The following is a 17,299-nucleotide window of genomic DNA, read 5'->3' as shown; positions in this document are numbered from 1 at the left end:
GCTGATCTTCAAGATCCCTTCTATTTCTCACTCTTGGATCTTACAACTAAGAGGAAGGATCTAGAATCTAGACAGTAAGTCCAGTCTGAGTCAAAAATCTGATCCTATTCTCCTTCGTGGAAACCTTAAGAATCTAACCAAGATCAGAATAACCCCAAAAAACCTAGTACAAGCCTCTGGCAGCTCCTGGGGAACTCTAAAGGACACAAGACAAGTCTGATCCAAGAACAAGGCACACCTTTTGTGTGCTGTGGACTTCTTTGTCAATCTGGTGAAGCCCATGAGCCCCTTCTCAGAATAATGTTCCTAAATGTATGAAACATGATACATAGGATTATAAGCACAAGTCCAATCCTATCACACACACACACACACACACGTAGCTCCCTATTGCCTCCAGGATCAAATACAAAATGCTCCATTTGTCATTCAAAGTCCTTTATAATCTAGCCCCCTACTACTTTTCTTGTCTTCTTACATCTCACTCCCCAACACATACTCTTCAATCCAGACACACAGTTGCCTCCTGGTTGCTTCACCATCAAGATACTACAATTATCCTTTCCACATCTCAATTTTCCCCATCACAATTTCAGTATATCGCGGATTGACATAAGAAATTAAATGGGAATTTGAGGGGGAGTTTTGTAGAAGCTTTTGATGATACATGAAGGCCAGCAGATAACACAGAAAAAGTTTAGAAACTCAGAAATGCATAAAATATATGTATAGTATTGTATAATGTAGCCTATGAGCAAATACTTAACCAAAATTTAACAATAAGGTCTGTAAAGAGTCCATAAAAGAAAAAAAAACTCAGATGACTTCTCTGGTGTGAAGGGAAGGCCAAAAAATTTTATGTGGATCTTTCTGGATCCCAGGGGTGCTGTATTCCTACTCTTGGAAGGAATAACTACATCTCTTAGCTCCAAGCATTTTCTCTGAATGTTGCCCATTCCTAGAATGCTTTCCCTCCTGTGTTCTGACTACTGACTCTCTGGCAACCGTTAGGTCCCATCTAAAATCCTACCTTCTATGGGAAGCTTTCCCTAACCCCTCTTAATTGCAGTGCCTTCTCTCTGTTAATTGCTGTTTATCCTATAGATAGCTTGCCTTGTGTGTATTTGTTTGTATTTTGTCTCCCTCTTTAGCTTTTAAGCTCCTTGAGGGCAGAGACTATCTTTTGCCTCTTTGTGTCTGGCGCATAGTAGGGGCTTAATACAAGTTTATTAATTATAAAGAAAACCAACTTTATTAAAATACAGTTATGAAAATATTTTTCAAAAACAAATTGATAGACCTCAGGTGAAAAACTCCTAACATGGAAATGTTACAGAATCACATCATTGAAAAGGACCTCCAAGGTTATCTACTTCATTCTACCTTCCCAAATTCCCAATGGAGCCTCCTTAGCAGGTATTTCATAAGTGAGAAGAGGGTTTATATTAGAGAAATCAAATAAGTCAGTGTATTTTGGGGGAGAGCCTGGGGAGATGGAGGAGTTGACCATTTGTACAACACATGCTTTAATAAAGTAAAGTAAAACAGGAAACTTTTCAAGGTTATCAAGTATGGTGAAGTATGGTGGATTTCTAGTACTTTAATACAGAGTGCAGGAGTGACAGACACATTCTACCGGAAGACTGAGGACACCTTTGGTCAGATTGTAGAATACATGCAGGACATGCTTAAGAAACACTGCCGTAACTGCTGAAAAGGTATTTCCAGTCCATGTGATCTGTTTCTTCTGGGAGGTGGAAATAGCACTTAGATTTTAAAGAATTCAGAAAAGGAAGTTGTTGGACACAACTTGAGCTTCTAAGGAGCTTGAAATGCTAGGAATTCATGGTAAACTCACTTTCTGTTTAAAGCTTCAACATGAATGCTATAAGAACTCACTGGATTATGAATTTGTGTGGCAATGTATATAAATGAATAATGAATATTTATTTACAGGAGGCACATGAATTTGATCTTCTGAAAATAAAATCAGAACTTGGTGAGTATGGTATACTCTACCCTGCAATGACACATTTTTCATTAAGAGTCTGTAAAACAATCTACCAATCTTAAATGTGCTTTTCTTATGTACCACTAGAAGGTGGTAAGATTGTGTGTTTTGCTGGATTCTTTTATCTTTTTTTTTTTTTACTACATATATAGAGAGAGTGAAAGAGAAACTGTGTGTGTGTGTGTGTGTGTGTGTATTTTTAAATAATATATAGAGGAAAGGTAGGAAGAGATCTACCTTTTCTTGACTTTGAGAAAATCTAAATTTTCCTTCTTTTAAACTATAATGACATTTCTATAGTCAGAGATGGAAACTATCTGCTCAAAATGTTTTCCATGTTTATATAACAGAGGATTCTATTTAAAAGTAATTTTTCACAGGTGTTTTGAAATTTCACGCTCTCATTGTTTTTTAATCTGACTTCTCCATACCCTTTATTGGTCCTTTTTACAAGTGCTTCATCCTAAGCTGGAAGCCCATATGCAGCCCATGAGCCAAGTATAGCTCGCAGGCACCCTAGGAATACAGATCTCCTGAGATTTTTTTCTTTGGGAATGCAAAAACTTAGTTCTTTTGCACACATGAACACTAGAAGACCCAGCCATCCACCACTGACCCTGTTGATACCTTATGCTATCATAAGGACCAGGGATTGAAACTAAGACTGTAATTTCATTGGTATAAAGAACTCCTGAGGGAAGTCTATCCTTCCAGTGCAGGTCAGTAGCCTTTTTGCAACATATAGTATTAGAGAGTTACCTAGAGCACTGAGAGATTGACTTGCCAGACCACACAGCCATCTGGGTCAGAGGTGGGACCTGAAGGCAGATCTTCTAGCGCTTTATCCAGCACTGTGGGACTCCTTCATGCTACCATACTTGGATAAATTAATAAATGTGATTAAAATTAGAGAGCTAGCATGACAAGATGGATAGAAGAGTGACTTTGAAATCAGGAAAACCAGAGTTCAAATCCTAGTTCTGATATGTACATATCCTACTTAACCATAGGCAATCACTTACCTTCTCAATGTACCTGACAACTGTCCAAGACTGAATTAGAAGTATGCTGCCAGTATACCTCAGTGGACGAGATTGCAAAAGCAATTGTCTAATGAATCATCTGGCATGATTTTACTTCCTTCTATCTTCCCAGGATTACATTTCTATCAGCAAGTAAAACTAGTCAACTTCATTCGGAGGGAAGTTCACCAATGTAGATGTTATGGCTGCCACTTGAAATTTACGTCCAAAGCTGAATTAAGGAATCACATGGAGAAAACTAAACACATATCAATGCTTCCTGATAGAACCACATGGGACCAGCCACAGTAAGTATTGATCGATTACATGTATCTATCTTTCTTCTCCCCCATCTTCCTACCTACCACATTTCAATATTATTAAATTGCTGAAAAACTGACTAGCTGGTTTGCAACTGCTTGAATGTGAGTTATTAATCCTACAAGCTTCCCTTGGCCTGGCCCATATTTCAAGCTTGTTTTGAGGGACCCTGTGTGTGTGTGTATGTGTGTATATATGCATATATGTGTGTGTGTGTATATATACACATACATATACATACATACATATACACACACACATATAAGATCTTATATATCCCTTGGATAACACCAGTTCAGAAGGCTCCTGGGAAGTTGAAGTCCCCCAAAGATTCCAGTATGGAAGCTTTGGGTCATAGATCTAAAGCTGAAAGAGACCTTTGGAGGCAATCTTGTCCAACTCCTTCATTCTACAGATGAGGAAACTGAGGCCATAATAGTCTAAGGTCACACAGGTAATAAGTGACAGAGCCAGAAATCAAACCCACATCCTCTGCTTCCAAATCCATCTCTCTACTGTATTTCACTACAAAGTGTGCTTGCTTCAGTGGAGTCTACACAACTCTATCCCTCCCCCAAGATGGATTCCTTAGAAAAGGACCTTATGAATCCTGAGAGTCATCCTTCAAGTAGGCATCTTCCCAAGTGGGTAGAAAACTCAGATGAATTTATGTTAGGCATCTCCAAATGTCTTCATGACTGTCTAATGCAAGTGGGCATAGACTTGTTCTGTGTTTTTCCAAAAGGCATAAACACTTGAATAAGTGAGAAAGAGTTACAGATAGGCAAGCAGATTTCAGCTCAGTGAGGGAGCTGACCATATCATAAGATAATGAGTTTTTTGTTCATGCAAGTATCCAAGCAGAAATTGAATGGCTGTCTTTTGTAGAAAATATTCCTATATTGGGAGGAGGTCAGATTAGATCAGAGGTGTCCAACATGCACCCCACAACTTTCCTGAGTGCCACCCAAACCAGATTAAAATGTAATTGGGAAATATTTAACCAAAGAAATAAAAATTGAATAAAAACAAAAATAAAACTTAATATACAAAATATAATAGAGGTATTATCTATAATAATGCATAATATAATAATAGATTATAATATAATATATATGATAATTTTATATATGATTATTATAATATATTATATATAACAATTATATATAATAATATATGTATATATGTATGATATAGATAATAATAGATAAAATTTATACATGGTCTTCCAAGTTACCATAAGGCCAGCAGGGGTCCTTGTGTATTATTTAGTGGCCCCAGTTTCTATTTGAGCCTGACACCACTGGATTAGATTATCTCCCAACATCCCTTTTGATTCTAAGATTCCATGTTGCTTTGGCAACTTAGTGTAGAGTATTGTATCTTGCTTTAATTTTCTCTTTTTTTCCCTCCTTTCCCCTTGTGTGCGATTCCCCAAATCACCAAGATCATATGAGCAGCAGTATAATTTATGGCAGGATGGTAAGAGTTCTGGACTTTCCTTTTATGAGCCTCAGTTTCCTCATCTGTAAACTGGGGAGGTAATAATACCTACAGAACTTACCTAAAAGAGCTGTTGTGATAATGACAGGAGATCATGTATATAAAGTACCTTGCTAAAACTATGTCATTGTTAACTCTTATTACCTCCAAACGACCTGGACCTTTGGATATTGTTCTAATTGAATATTTAAAGCAGCAGACCTATGTGGATAATTGTGGACCTAAAGAATGAGGGCTGAGGTAACCTAGAGGTTCAAGACATAGGTGGATGTATTTTTATGCACACACACACACACACACACACACACACACACGGCAGCACTCCCCACATCACTCAAAAGGTAGAGAAAGCTGAGTTGTGCCTGGAGTAATTGCTGTCCACACAATACCACATCCCACCACACACAACTCATTATCCTCACCCTTATGACCATGGGTGTACAGCATTACATCTTTCTTTAATTTTCTGCACTCTGTTTTGTCTCTTTCCTCTCATCTTCCTTTCTTACACTTTCTTTCTCCTCTTCTTTCTTTCAGTCTCCCTTATCTATCAGTGCTTGGCTCTGAAAGTGCCACCAACAGCCATCACTTGGACTCAGTGGTGGTACTGAGAGTTCAATAGATTGCTGATCATTCATCATTGGGTGCACCTGTATGTAATATGCCAGAATGTTCCAGTACCTTCCCTCTAGTCTCAATCTTTCCTTTCTGTCCACTCTAATCCAACAAGCACCTTTTCAATGTCTGTTGTGTGCAGGGTTCTGAGGATACAAAGACAAGATGAAAAATAGCTCCAACCCTAAGGAGTTTTTTGTCCGCCTCTTACACTGAGGGGATACAACATGTGAACAAAGAAGTATACACACAGTAATCTGAAGGAAAAAGAAGCAAACACTAACCACAAGGGGCAGATCAGGAAAGAATTCCTGTTAGAGGTGGGCCAGAGCCAAGCCTTGAATTAAACTGTGCATTCTAAGAGGTTAGGATGGAATGCAGGACAACCTATGCCAAGATGAAAGGCTTTGAGGAAGACAAGTCTGAGCCGCAGCATGGTGAAAGTGATAGAAGACAAATCCCACCACTTCAGACGTTTACTAGTTGTGCGATCCTGGTTTAATCATTTTACTTCTCTGTTTCTCAGCTGCCCAGTATGTCAAATGAGACAGTTGGACCCACTAACATTTAAGGTTCTTTCTAGCTCCAAAATCTATGCTCTTATTATATCTCTAAGTAGAAGATTGACTAGAATGGTAGTAACATGAAGGAAGCCTGGGAAAGTAGATTGTCCTCCCTTTTTTTCTACTCTGCCCATTTCTTTTCTTCTCTGTTCCTCCCTTCTTTCTCCTTTCTTACCCCTACAGTCCCTTCCTTTCTTCCCTTCTATTATCTTTCTCCCCACATCTTTGTTTTTAATTCACTTCTTCTTTTCAAAAAATTTGGAAGTATTCCTTCTCTCTGCTGTGGACACCAATGTCTACTTCACTTTCCCTGATATCCTGTGAAATAATGGGTAAGAATGGGATAAGAATGTGTCCTGAAATCATCCAAATGCTTTTTTGAAACCAACAGGAATTATTCTGATATTGGAGTGTGGCCATGATTCCAGAGCCTTCAATTTCCTCTAATTGGTTTGAATGTCACCCAGGGAACAGCTGGACCTCCCTGAAATGAGTGTATTGTGGTGGTCCTTTTCTCCTCAAGTCATATGTATTTAGAAAATCTGGATTCTGATTGACCTGGAAAACTGACCCAGAAAGGGGACAGGAAAGCCAAGTGGGCAAGAATCCCAGAGTCTGGAGAAAGGGAAGTTCCCTTTACTGCCACATATTAGGAAGCATTGCAATAGATGAAAAAGGAAGCATGACATGTTGGAATTCACGGGGATTGTCCCTGGTCATCATCCAGCTTAAAGAGGTCTGCCAGTGAAAAATAAAGTGTAGACAATTCAAATGTTGTCTTGCTTGCAGTGTTTACAAAATTCAGCATACATTGTTGGCAAGTGTTTTAGCTGTCACTACCAAGAACAGAATAGACTACAGCTGACTGCAATCGTCCATTAAGGATGAGGTTACTTACGCATGTGTGGTTGTGTTTTCAGGTATTACTTTCCAACCTATGAAAATGACACCCTCCTGTGTGTGCTGTCTGACAGCGAAGGTGACCTGAGTGCTGAGGGGCTAAAAGAGGATGACATCCCCATCATCAGCGAGGATGTCTCCAATCTGCAGGCTCTGAAACAAAGCAGCGTTTTGAACCAGTTGCTCCAAGGAAAAGGCTCAAAAAGCCAGAGAAAACTATAGCCAGCAGCAAGAATGTTGGGCTAGCTTTAAAACCCAATCACAAAAGGACAGTTCAGATTTCAACACAGGTTTTAAACTTAGAGAGAACTTTGGAAATCATCTTGTCCAACCCTGTCATTTTATAGACGAGAAAACTCAACTCCCAAAAGATTTTGTGATTTGCCTTGGAAAAGACTAGGAATAACTTGCAGAAACAACATTCTAACTCAGTTTCTCTGATTCTAAGAGAGGAGATCAATCCAAAAGGAGAAAACATGGAATTGTGGTCCAGAATTCAGCAGATCATGATTAGGCTTTGGTCACCTGCCAAGGGAAAATGAAGTCTAGACAACTTAAATGTGCTTATTCCTTTGCAATGCTTACAACTTTTACCTAAATTATTCTGAATAAAATTTCCACATGAATTGTTTTAGAAAACAGTGACTGGTTTTTCATTGTGCCATTCTCTTGGGAGAGTGACTGCAGGCAAAGGGAACTCTTGGCATGAAAGCATAAGGCAAAAATCTCCCCCCTCTGTGATTTTGTACAAGCTCTCATACTTGAAATGTACTTTTTTCTCACCTTTGCCTCAGAATCCCTACCTTTCTTCAAAGCTAAGCTCAAGTGACATCTACAGGAAGTAAGAAAAAGCAGATCTTTTTGTGCCCTCATCGGGAGCATCATTTTTTAATTTTCCATAAATGTAGTGTTTGGGTTTTTTTAACAAATGGAAAAATTCTTTATTTTGGTACAATCAAAAGCCTTTTTTTTCCTATTTATTAGCTCTTGCTCTCATCTTAAAGATAAAATTCTATAAGTTTTTTACTTGCATTAAAACCCATCAAAATCTGACTCCAAACTGTCTTTCTACAATGATTTAACAATAACTGCCTCCCTACACATATTCTTTCTCTGTCTTTCTATGTCTACTCTTCGCCTTGTTCCCCCTCAGCACCATCAAACTGGACTGCTTGCTGTTCCCCAAGAACAGAATTCCATCTTCTTCCTCCCTCTATCTTCCTTCTTTCCCTCCGCCTCTTGAAATCTCTAGCTCCCTTCAAAGTTCAGTTTGATTGCCCCCTTTTCCAAGGGGCCTTTGCTGATTTTGTCCCAGTTGTTAGTGGCCTCCCACCCACCTCCCTGAAATGACTGAATTTTCTGTGTGTGTGTATGTGTGTGTGTGTGTTCATTTATTTGTCTAGATATGTGTTATTTTCTCTCAGTAGAATATAAGCTCTTTGAGGGCAGAATGTATCTCATTTTTGTATTTGTAGTTCTGGCATTCTGTGTGCATGATATGCAATGAACACTTAATAAATCCTTGCTGAATTTTGCTTTGGAGTTATAATGACCCTAATTTCAATGACAGAACAGCAATCCATGGAGTAGGTAGGTGTTATTAGTAGAGTGCTGGACCTGGAGTCAGGAAGACTTGAGTTCAAATGTGACCCTGGGCAAGTCACTTGACCCACTTTGTCTCAGTTTCCTCATCTGTAAGAAGAGCTGAAGAAGGAAATGGCAAACCACTCCAGTATCTTTGCCAAGAAAACCCCAAATGGGGTCATGAAGAGTCAGACATGACTGCAAACAACTAAAAAACAGCAATATACTTTAGAAACGTATAGACTCAAGATGTTGGAAGGGAAATGATTATCCCTAGTTTTTCAGTATAGGTCCAATGGAATTCCTCTGTTGCCGTGTTTCATGGGATGGCTTTGCTCCAATTTTACATTTAAGTATGAGAGGTACTGAAAGCCAGGTAGCTCACATTCCAAGAGAAAGAAAAAATCTGTCTCAATTACTTTGACACTAATCTAACTTAGAATCTGGTGTAGGATTTAGTTTTGTCCTACAAATAATTGCAAGCAAAAAAGTTATTTCAAATTTTTTAAAAGTATAACTGTCTTTGTAAAGAGTTGTTTTTTAAATTTGTTTCAATTTCAAGATTCCAATGCAATGCTAAATAGCAGGATTTTGCATATTTTCAAATTTTTCCATGATGATACAAAATTATTTTCTAAAGATAGGTTAACACATAAAGTGCTGTTTGCATCAGTGAAAAAAATGTTCATACCAGGAGTTCCCCAATAAAATTACAGACTGGGATCACCAAAAAAATGCTTTTCTTTATATAATCTGTTCAGGAATCATGTATTTCTGAATCCATATATTTCATTGTTTCCTGATTGTGATACTCTGAACCAATATTTTTATAGGGCCAAGACTTCTTGCAGTATGGTTACACTTTGCCCATTCTAACTGGGCTTTACAAGTGCCCCCATCCCAAAGGATGTATTAAACTGAAAGGTAAAAAATTCTTGCCTCAGGAAGTCTATCATTTTCTTGATTCCACACATTTCCTATCTTGCTGGAATAGCAATTAAAAAGCAAATTCAACATACCCTCATGACTCAGCTGGAATATTTATTGAACAACTGCTATTTGCAAAGCACAAAAGACACTATGGGGAATACAAAGCTATATGCCATGGCCCCTGCCCTCAGTGAACTTCCAGTTTAGTAAGGTAGACTTATCATCCAGCAATAGATTTTTCCTCAAAACCTTAATTAACTTTTTGCCTCTATACCTATCCTGTAGTGAACCTTTTTTGGAAATTTTTCTTGGAAATTTTCCCAAAATTTTTTCTTGGAAAAAGTGCTGGAAATGGAATTTGATTTTCCCATGAAACAATCTTATGTAATAATCAGCTATGTTCCTTTTTTTCTAGAAATAATTTTAAACACCATTTTTAATCAATCATAAATGATATAACTTGTGTTTATACTCTGCCTCAAGTCTCTCCCCATTCTAATCCATCCATCACACAGCTGCAAAAATGATTTTCCATAAATGTCACTCCCCTACTCAACTCCAATGATTCCCCATTGCGTCTAGGTTAAAGTAAAAACTCTGGTTTTAAAAGCAGTTCATAGACTAGCCCCATCCTCCTTTCCAGCTTCATTATATATTACCCTACCGATGCTTCCTGTTCATCACACATGGATTTCTATTTCCCATCTCCATATCTGTACTATCCATCATTTCAGTTCATATCTGAAATGTTTTCTCACTTCTGCCTCAAAAAATCCCTCTCTCCAAAGATACAGCATGTCACCACTTTCTATATCAATGAGGAAATCTGTGTACTTTCTTCTATAAATATTTTTGATGATTGTATTTCGATACAACAGCTTACCTTCATAATCCTCTGTATTTTATGCATTTAAAAACATCATTCTGAGGAAGGATATATAGGATTTACCACACTACTGAAGGGCTCTAACACAAAAAAGGTTAAGAGCCCCTGTTCATATGAAGTCTTACTTGATGCTCACAATTGCCAGTACCCTTCTTACCCACCTACCTTTGTTTATTTTATATGTATTCTGAAGATATTTACTCTCTAAAGACTTAAGTATTTATGTGTTGGTGCCTTCTAGAATGTAAATACTTGAGAAGAGGAATTATTTAATTTCCTATATCTGTTTTCATAGCACCCTACTCATTGCCTGGCATGTGGTACTTAATAAATGCTTCTTGACTAATAAATTCTAAAACACAAATTTCAGAACTTCAAGGACCAGTTATTTCATCTATGTGGATATTCCCTCCACCCCTCTATAAATTAGTATAGTGGTCAAAGTGGGATATGTCCAATATGAGGTACTAGGTGTACTAGACTCCTCCCCCAGCAGGTAGTCCCTACACCACCCTTCCCCCTTATACCCTTGTTCTCCTCTACCAACAATAGTAGTATAGCTTGTATGTGTGTATATAGGTATAGATTTATATCTCCTGGGCCTGTCTTCACACATGAACTGAATATAAGCTCTATGCTTGCCCACCTAGGACTAAAGCTTATGAGAGAGATTAGAGATATTTCCCAAGACAGTTCTAGATAGGTCCTTTTCTTCCTTTCTTCTATATCCTCTCTTGATGACATTGGTTCCCATGGGTTTGTCTGTAATCTCAAATGTAGGCCAATCTTACATCCCCTGAGCATCACCAACTGTCTATTGGACATTTCAAACTAGCTGTTCCTGAGACATCTCAAACTCAACATAGACAAAATGGAGTTCATTATCTTCTCCCTCAAGCCTTCCCTCACCCAAACTGCCCTATTTCTGTTGAAGGCAGCAGCATCTTTCCAGTCTCCCAGGTTCATAATCCCAACATTTACCTTAACTTTCTCATTCTCCCTCACCTCATACAGCCAATCAGTTGCCAAATGTCATTTCTACCTCAACATCTAGAGAAGCTAAACCCTTCTCTCCACTCAGAGAGCTATTACCATCTTTCAGGTCCTCATACCACCTTGTCTAGATTATTGCAACCACCTCACTGGTCTCAAGTCTCTCCCCATTCCTGTCTACCTTACACACAGATGCCAAAGTAAATCTCCTTAAGTGCAGACCTGACTATGTGACTCCTCAATCAACTCCAGTGGCCTCCTACTTCCTCTGTAATAAAAGGTAAACTCCTCTGTTTATCTGTTAAAACCTATACAATCTAGCTCTTTATTGTATTTGCGTCCTAAGTTGGACATGATTCCCTCTCCCATACTTTTTGATTCAGTCAAACTGGCCTTCTCTCAGTTCCTCACACATGATATAGTCCATCTTTAATATCCTTTAATGTCTTTGTAGTGGCAGTCCTCCATGTCTGGAATGAACTCCAGCCTTACCTCTGCCTCATGAAGTTCCTCTCTTCCATTAAGCAGTACATGAAGACTTTTTTGATCCTTCAAATTACCAGTGTCCTCACTCCCTAAACTACCTGGTCTGCTATTTTATGTGTGTATATTTGTATTTATTCATTTATATTTATGCTATATAAAATCATATAGCTACTTAGTGTACTCCCTGAGAGTAGAGATTTTTTCATTTTTGTAGGTGCATCCCCTGCACCTCGAACAATGCTGGGCACATTGTAAGAACTTAATACTTATTTTTCCGTTGTTATCTGTGAGTCATCTATGTAGAGATACTAGTTGAGCCCATAGGAACAGATAAGGTTACTGAGAGAAATAAGGACCTAGGACAGAATTTCAGACAGAACCCACTTTAAGGGGTGTGATATGAAGGGTGAGTCAGCCAAGGAAACGGGAGTGGTTAGGTGGTGGTGATTGCTGTTTGTCCTTCACTGAGGACCATGACATCAGGAAGTGATGCCATGACTTACAAGTGAATTGAATTTAAGTGAGGGAGGGCTGTGCAAAGTCAGTAGACTTGGTAGAACCAGGAGAGTGCAGTCATAAAAACACAGAAAGGAGAAAGAATCCAGGAGGAAGAAATGATCCACAAGGTGAAATGCAGCAGATAAGCCAAGAAAGATGAGGACTGAGAAAAGACCTTTAGATTTGGTCATAAAGAAATCATTGGTACCTTTGGAGAGGGCACTTTTAATTGAGCAATGAAGTCAGAAGCCATCCTCCAAAGGGTTGAGGAATGAATAAGATGAGAGGAAGTGAAGGCAACAGGTGTAGAGAGTTGTGTCAAGGAGTTTAGCCAAGAAAGAGAAGAGAGATATAGGACAATAGTTTAAGAGGCTGGCAGGAGCTACTGAAGGATATATAAGGATATGGAAGACTTGGGCATATCTGAAGGCAATAGGAAGGATATTATCATTATCTGGGCAAGGATCTAATCTTTAGATCTCCCCCAGCATCTAGCATTCATAGTGCTATCCATATAGCAGGTCCTTAATAAATAGTCAATTGAATCAAATGATTGACACTTTCGAGATGAGATTGAGGAAAAACAGATGTAGGTCTTTTCTCAATGGTCTTGGTATAAATGGAGTACTTATAATTACAGCATAAAACAGGTACATATACATCAATATACATATACATCAATACCAATAACTTTGTACAAAGAAAGGAAAGAGCAGAGAGAATTCAGCAGGTTATGGATGGATGGTAACCCTATTTTGCAGACTGAATTCCAAGAAAATTAAAAGACATGTTACAGCCACTGCAAAATTTTGACTAAATGCATTTGCAAAGTTGAAACCTAGGTTGTCATTTTTGGCTTGATCACCATGCTAATGGACGCTTGAATCTTGCTTTCCCCCACCTTTGGCAGTTTAATTCTGTTATGATTGACTCTTCCTTTTTATTCCCCTGCTTTCTGTTTGGCTTTCATTTACTGAAGGGATGAGATCTCCATAGGCCTCAGATCCTCACTAGGTTTACATTGCACAATTTCCTTACTCTCTGAGCTCCCAGGAGTGTCTCCTTCTCTGGCTGCATTTTGAAGTGAATAAAATGTTTGATGCTCTCTGAGGGAGGGATGGTTTTTTGCATCCATTTTTATATGAGTTTATCCAATTTCACAGATTCTCGCATTTGGATCAAGCTGTCAAAATATATGCAGGATGTTGCCACTGTCTCAAGGAGTGTTCAGTTTATTTATGAAAATGGGTGGCATATAACCCATATTTTTTAAAAAGTGCTTAAAGAGATAAAATGGTTTCATAAATGCCCAAGGGTCTTTTGTAGAAAACTTGGGGTGATAGTCCTATAGCAATAAACAAATTCTAAATACTTTGGCATTCCAAACAGGTAGCTGACTGCTTGAGGGAGCCTGGTCACTCAAGAAGGAAAACAGGGTAAACAGAGAGGAAGAGTTGATTAATAACTAGGGTCTGGAGGAACAAGAAAAAACCTGCAAAGAGAACATGAGTGGTGTGGGGATTCAAGATAGAAGTGGTACATGGGATCTAGTGAGCCAAGCAATGAATTGGACATAATTCTGATTCTTCATCATTATTTCTTTACCTCTGGGCCTCAGTCTTTTCCTATAGCTTATGTAACGATAGATCAGCTGATCACTAAGCTGATTAACTCATTAGGAGAAATAAGTGCATAAAAACTACTGGACAGAATGCTTCCAAATGAACCCTAAGTAAGAATGATCCTGTAAAATTAAATGTAAAACTCATGTATTATGTAAAATAAAATTAAGAACAGTAGTGACAAAACTATTTTCTATAAAATAACTTCAGGGGAGGAAGAAATATTAGAGAAAAATCACTTCTGATTTCATCAGTATAGGAAATCATCTAATGTGGAAACTCCTCCTACCAAAGCAGATCTTAGATAATGATGATGATAAGCAGTGTTCATATAGCACGGTAAGGTTTGCAAATATTAGCTCATTTTATCTTCACAACAACCCTAGGAATTAGGTATTATCCCCATTTTATAGATGAGGAAACTGAGGGTGACAGAGGCTAGCTGACTTGCCCAGGTTGGAACTGCAAGTACCTGTCTACAGTAGGATTTGAACTCAGGTCTTTCTCATTCCAAATCCAGGGTTCTATCCACTTTTAGAGTTACCTGAAGCAAGGAGAGACTAAGCATTTGCTTTGATTCCAAGGCCAGGTCCCTATTCCTTAAGTTATCTTTTAAGTCAAATTAGTTATTTCTCTGGTATAGTGAATTCCTGGTAAGAAAATTACCTCTTCTAATATAAACTGGCACTTGCTGTCCAAGTTAGTCTTCCAGATTTGCCCATGGATGGCACTAAGAATTCAAAACTGGCCCAGGGTTACATAGTCAATATATGTCCGAGGCAGGACTTGAACCAAGGTCTTCTTAGGTTGCTGATGTGAAGCGGTTACTTCTAGCATCAAATGCAAACACCCCTGCCTGGCACCTAAAACTTTTACAACTGAGTCCTAGCCAATACTTCTAGCCTTCTCTCCACCCAAGGTATACAACACAATAGACAGAGTGATGGAGCCAGAGCTAGGAAGACCTGAATTCAAATGCAGTCTCACAATCTGTAACTATGGGACTCTCAGAAAATCACTTAACCTGGGAACTGCCTCAGTTTCCTCACCTGTAAAATGGGGATAATAGCACCAGCTGCTTAGAGTTGTTGTGAAGATAAAATGGCACAATGCGTGTAAAAAAGTGCTCTGTAAATCTTAAAGCGCTATATAAGTAATAGCTGTCATTATTATTAATCTGCATGTGGTCCAACCAAACTAGCCTAAGCACTAAATGCTTCCGACTTTGTAGCCCATAGTCTAGCACTGATCCTGACACATGGTAAAAACATACCAAATGCCTCAGTTCATTGATGTCTGATTCCAAAGCCAGCTCACTAACCACTATAACATGATAACTTTCATGAACAACAACATAATACAACGAAATGGTAGGGAATTATGGTATGAGAGGGACTTCCAAATTGGCCCTTGACTTTTTTTTAAAGACCCAAGAAATTGTAATTTTTTTTGTATATATGTGTACTGCTTTCAAACCATAATTACAGAGATTTATTCTTCTGACAGCAGAGTGAAGCTGGAAACCAGAGCATGAAAAGAAATGCATGCATATATACATATACCTATATACACAGCACACACACATGCATAAACAAATATAGCTAAGGTCCCAATTAGAGTAAATAATGAATCCTCAGAAGTGGTTACATTATTTAAATTTGCACTGCATCTGTCTATTGGGTTGAAAAGAGTTCCCATACTTTACATAATATTACCTTGGAATAGTGTACATTTGAATATATGCAGCCACTTCAGAGGATTCAGTATTTGTACTAATCAGAATGTAGATGTGCACATATATATATATATATATGCTTTTACACACACATATGTGTGTATATGTATGTGTGTATATATTACAAAAAATGTACACACACACATATATATACACACATATATATATATACACACACACACATATGTATATATATATATGTATATATATATATATACTTTCTAAAATTTATAGTCAGAATTAAAACTATGCCACCCTTGAAGCAGGAGTCTTGCTCCCAGAACTCACAGCAAGTTGATAAAATTCTACTCTTTCACTATTCCTCAAAAAACCAGAATAGTCAGAGGCTGCCATGTGAACTAAAGTGTAATCTGTGATAACCGAGGTCTTAGAATGATAAAGATAGGTATTAAGTACTGTTGTTGGACAGTTGTTACAGTAGCGTCTGACTCCCTGTGACCTCATTTGGAGTTTCCTTAGCATAGATATTTAGGTGGTTTGCCCTTTCTTTCTCCAGCTCATTTTACAGATGAGAAAACTGAAGCAAACAGGGTTAAGTGACTTACCCAGGGTCACACAGCCAGTAAGTGTTTGAGGCTGGATTTGAACTCAAATCTTCCTAACTCCAGGTCTGGCACTCTATCCACTGTCCCTCCTCTTATCAATTGAAAAAAAAAGTAGTACTTTTTCTAGGTATTTCTCCATCTTATTTTAAAATATCTTTAAACCTGAACATTGGTGGCACACATCTATGTGTCTTACTGTTACCAGGGAGGCTGAGTTCAGGATTCTGAGCTGCAGTGGTCTGAGCTAATCAGATGTCTGCACTAACTCTGGCATTGCTACGATGACCCAGGGGGACAAAGGAGCAACCTGGTTCCCTAAAGAGTGGTGAACTAGCACAGGTCAGAAACAGAGCAGACAAGGTTTCCATGCTAATCGGAGAAGGACAAGGCTGTGAGTAGTCCCTGCACTTCCAGTCTGGATGACACAGAAAACTCCAGTCTTTAAAATAAATTTAAAAATTTAAATTATTGTAATACAGGTAATGGTTATTTCTTGCTTTTTTTTGCAATATGGCTAATGTGGACATTTGTTCTGCATGACTACACATGTATAACTGATATATTTCCTGTCTTTTCAATGGGTGAGCAGAGGGGCTAGATAGAGGGAGATAATTTAGCACTCAAAATGTTTAGAAATGAATTTTTAAAATAAATGGTAAATAAATTATGAAAAAATGAAGAAACTGAAAAAAATAATACTGATATTGGAACTAACATTATGCTCTTGTAACCCAATTTTAGTTGCTTTTGTAATGTTTCTTTTAATCTTCTAAATGTAGAATTTCCCAACATAAGCAGTAGTTTCATATCTATGATATTTTTTCAATGAAAGTTATATTTTTGTTGATTCTGATCAAGTGTGACTTTGAGCACCACTTCTGTGGGGTAATCTGGTTAGACTAAATGATCCCTAGGATTTCTTCTAGCTCTTAGACTTAGGACTCCTAGTGGCTTGACAGCAAAAATACATTGAATCTTTCCCTTAAGGAAAAAAATACTGTCTACACAAAACAGGGGGTAATGAGAAATAGAGAGTGATACAGACTTTTAGTTTTTTGATAGCA

General features: G+C 38.0%; 1 protein-coding gene and 1 long non-coding RNA gene across 3 annotated transcripts in view; one reads left to right on the top strand and one right to left on the bottom strand.

Moving 5' to 3' along the window:
* Nucleotides 1-8,470, top strand: part of ZNF277 (zinc finger protein 277) — a 168,068-nt gene extending 159,598 nt beyond the window's left edge. Inside the window, exons 10-12 of the mRNA XM_072653014.1 lie at nt 1,957-1,999; nt 3,167-3,341; nt 6,956-8,470. Of these exons, the coding sequence (XP_072509115.1) occupies nt 1,957-1,999; nt 3,167-3,341; nt 6,956-7,157 (420 nt within the window). The 3' untranslated portion in view covers nt 7,158-8,470. The remainder of the gene's footprint in view (nt 1-1,956; nt 2,000-3,166; nt 3,342-6,955) is intronic.
* LOC140533368 (uncharacterized) overlaps nt 1-17,299 on the bottom strand; it is a 30,811-nt gene that overhangs the window by 6,886 nt on the left and 6,626 nt on the right. The window lies entirely within an intron of this gene.

Source organism: Notamacropus eugenii, chromosome 3 (genome assembly GCF_028372415.1).
Source record: "Notamacropus eugenii isolate mMacEug1 chromosome 3, mMacEug1.pri_v2, whole genome shotgun sequence".
NCBI lineage: Eukaryota > Metazoa > Chordata > Mammalia > Diprotodontia > Macropodidae > Notamacropus > Notamacropus eugenii.
The sequence above is the reverse complement of the archived record's forward strand: the minus strand, read 5'-3'. Positions and strand labels throughout refer to the sequence as shown.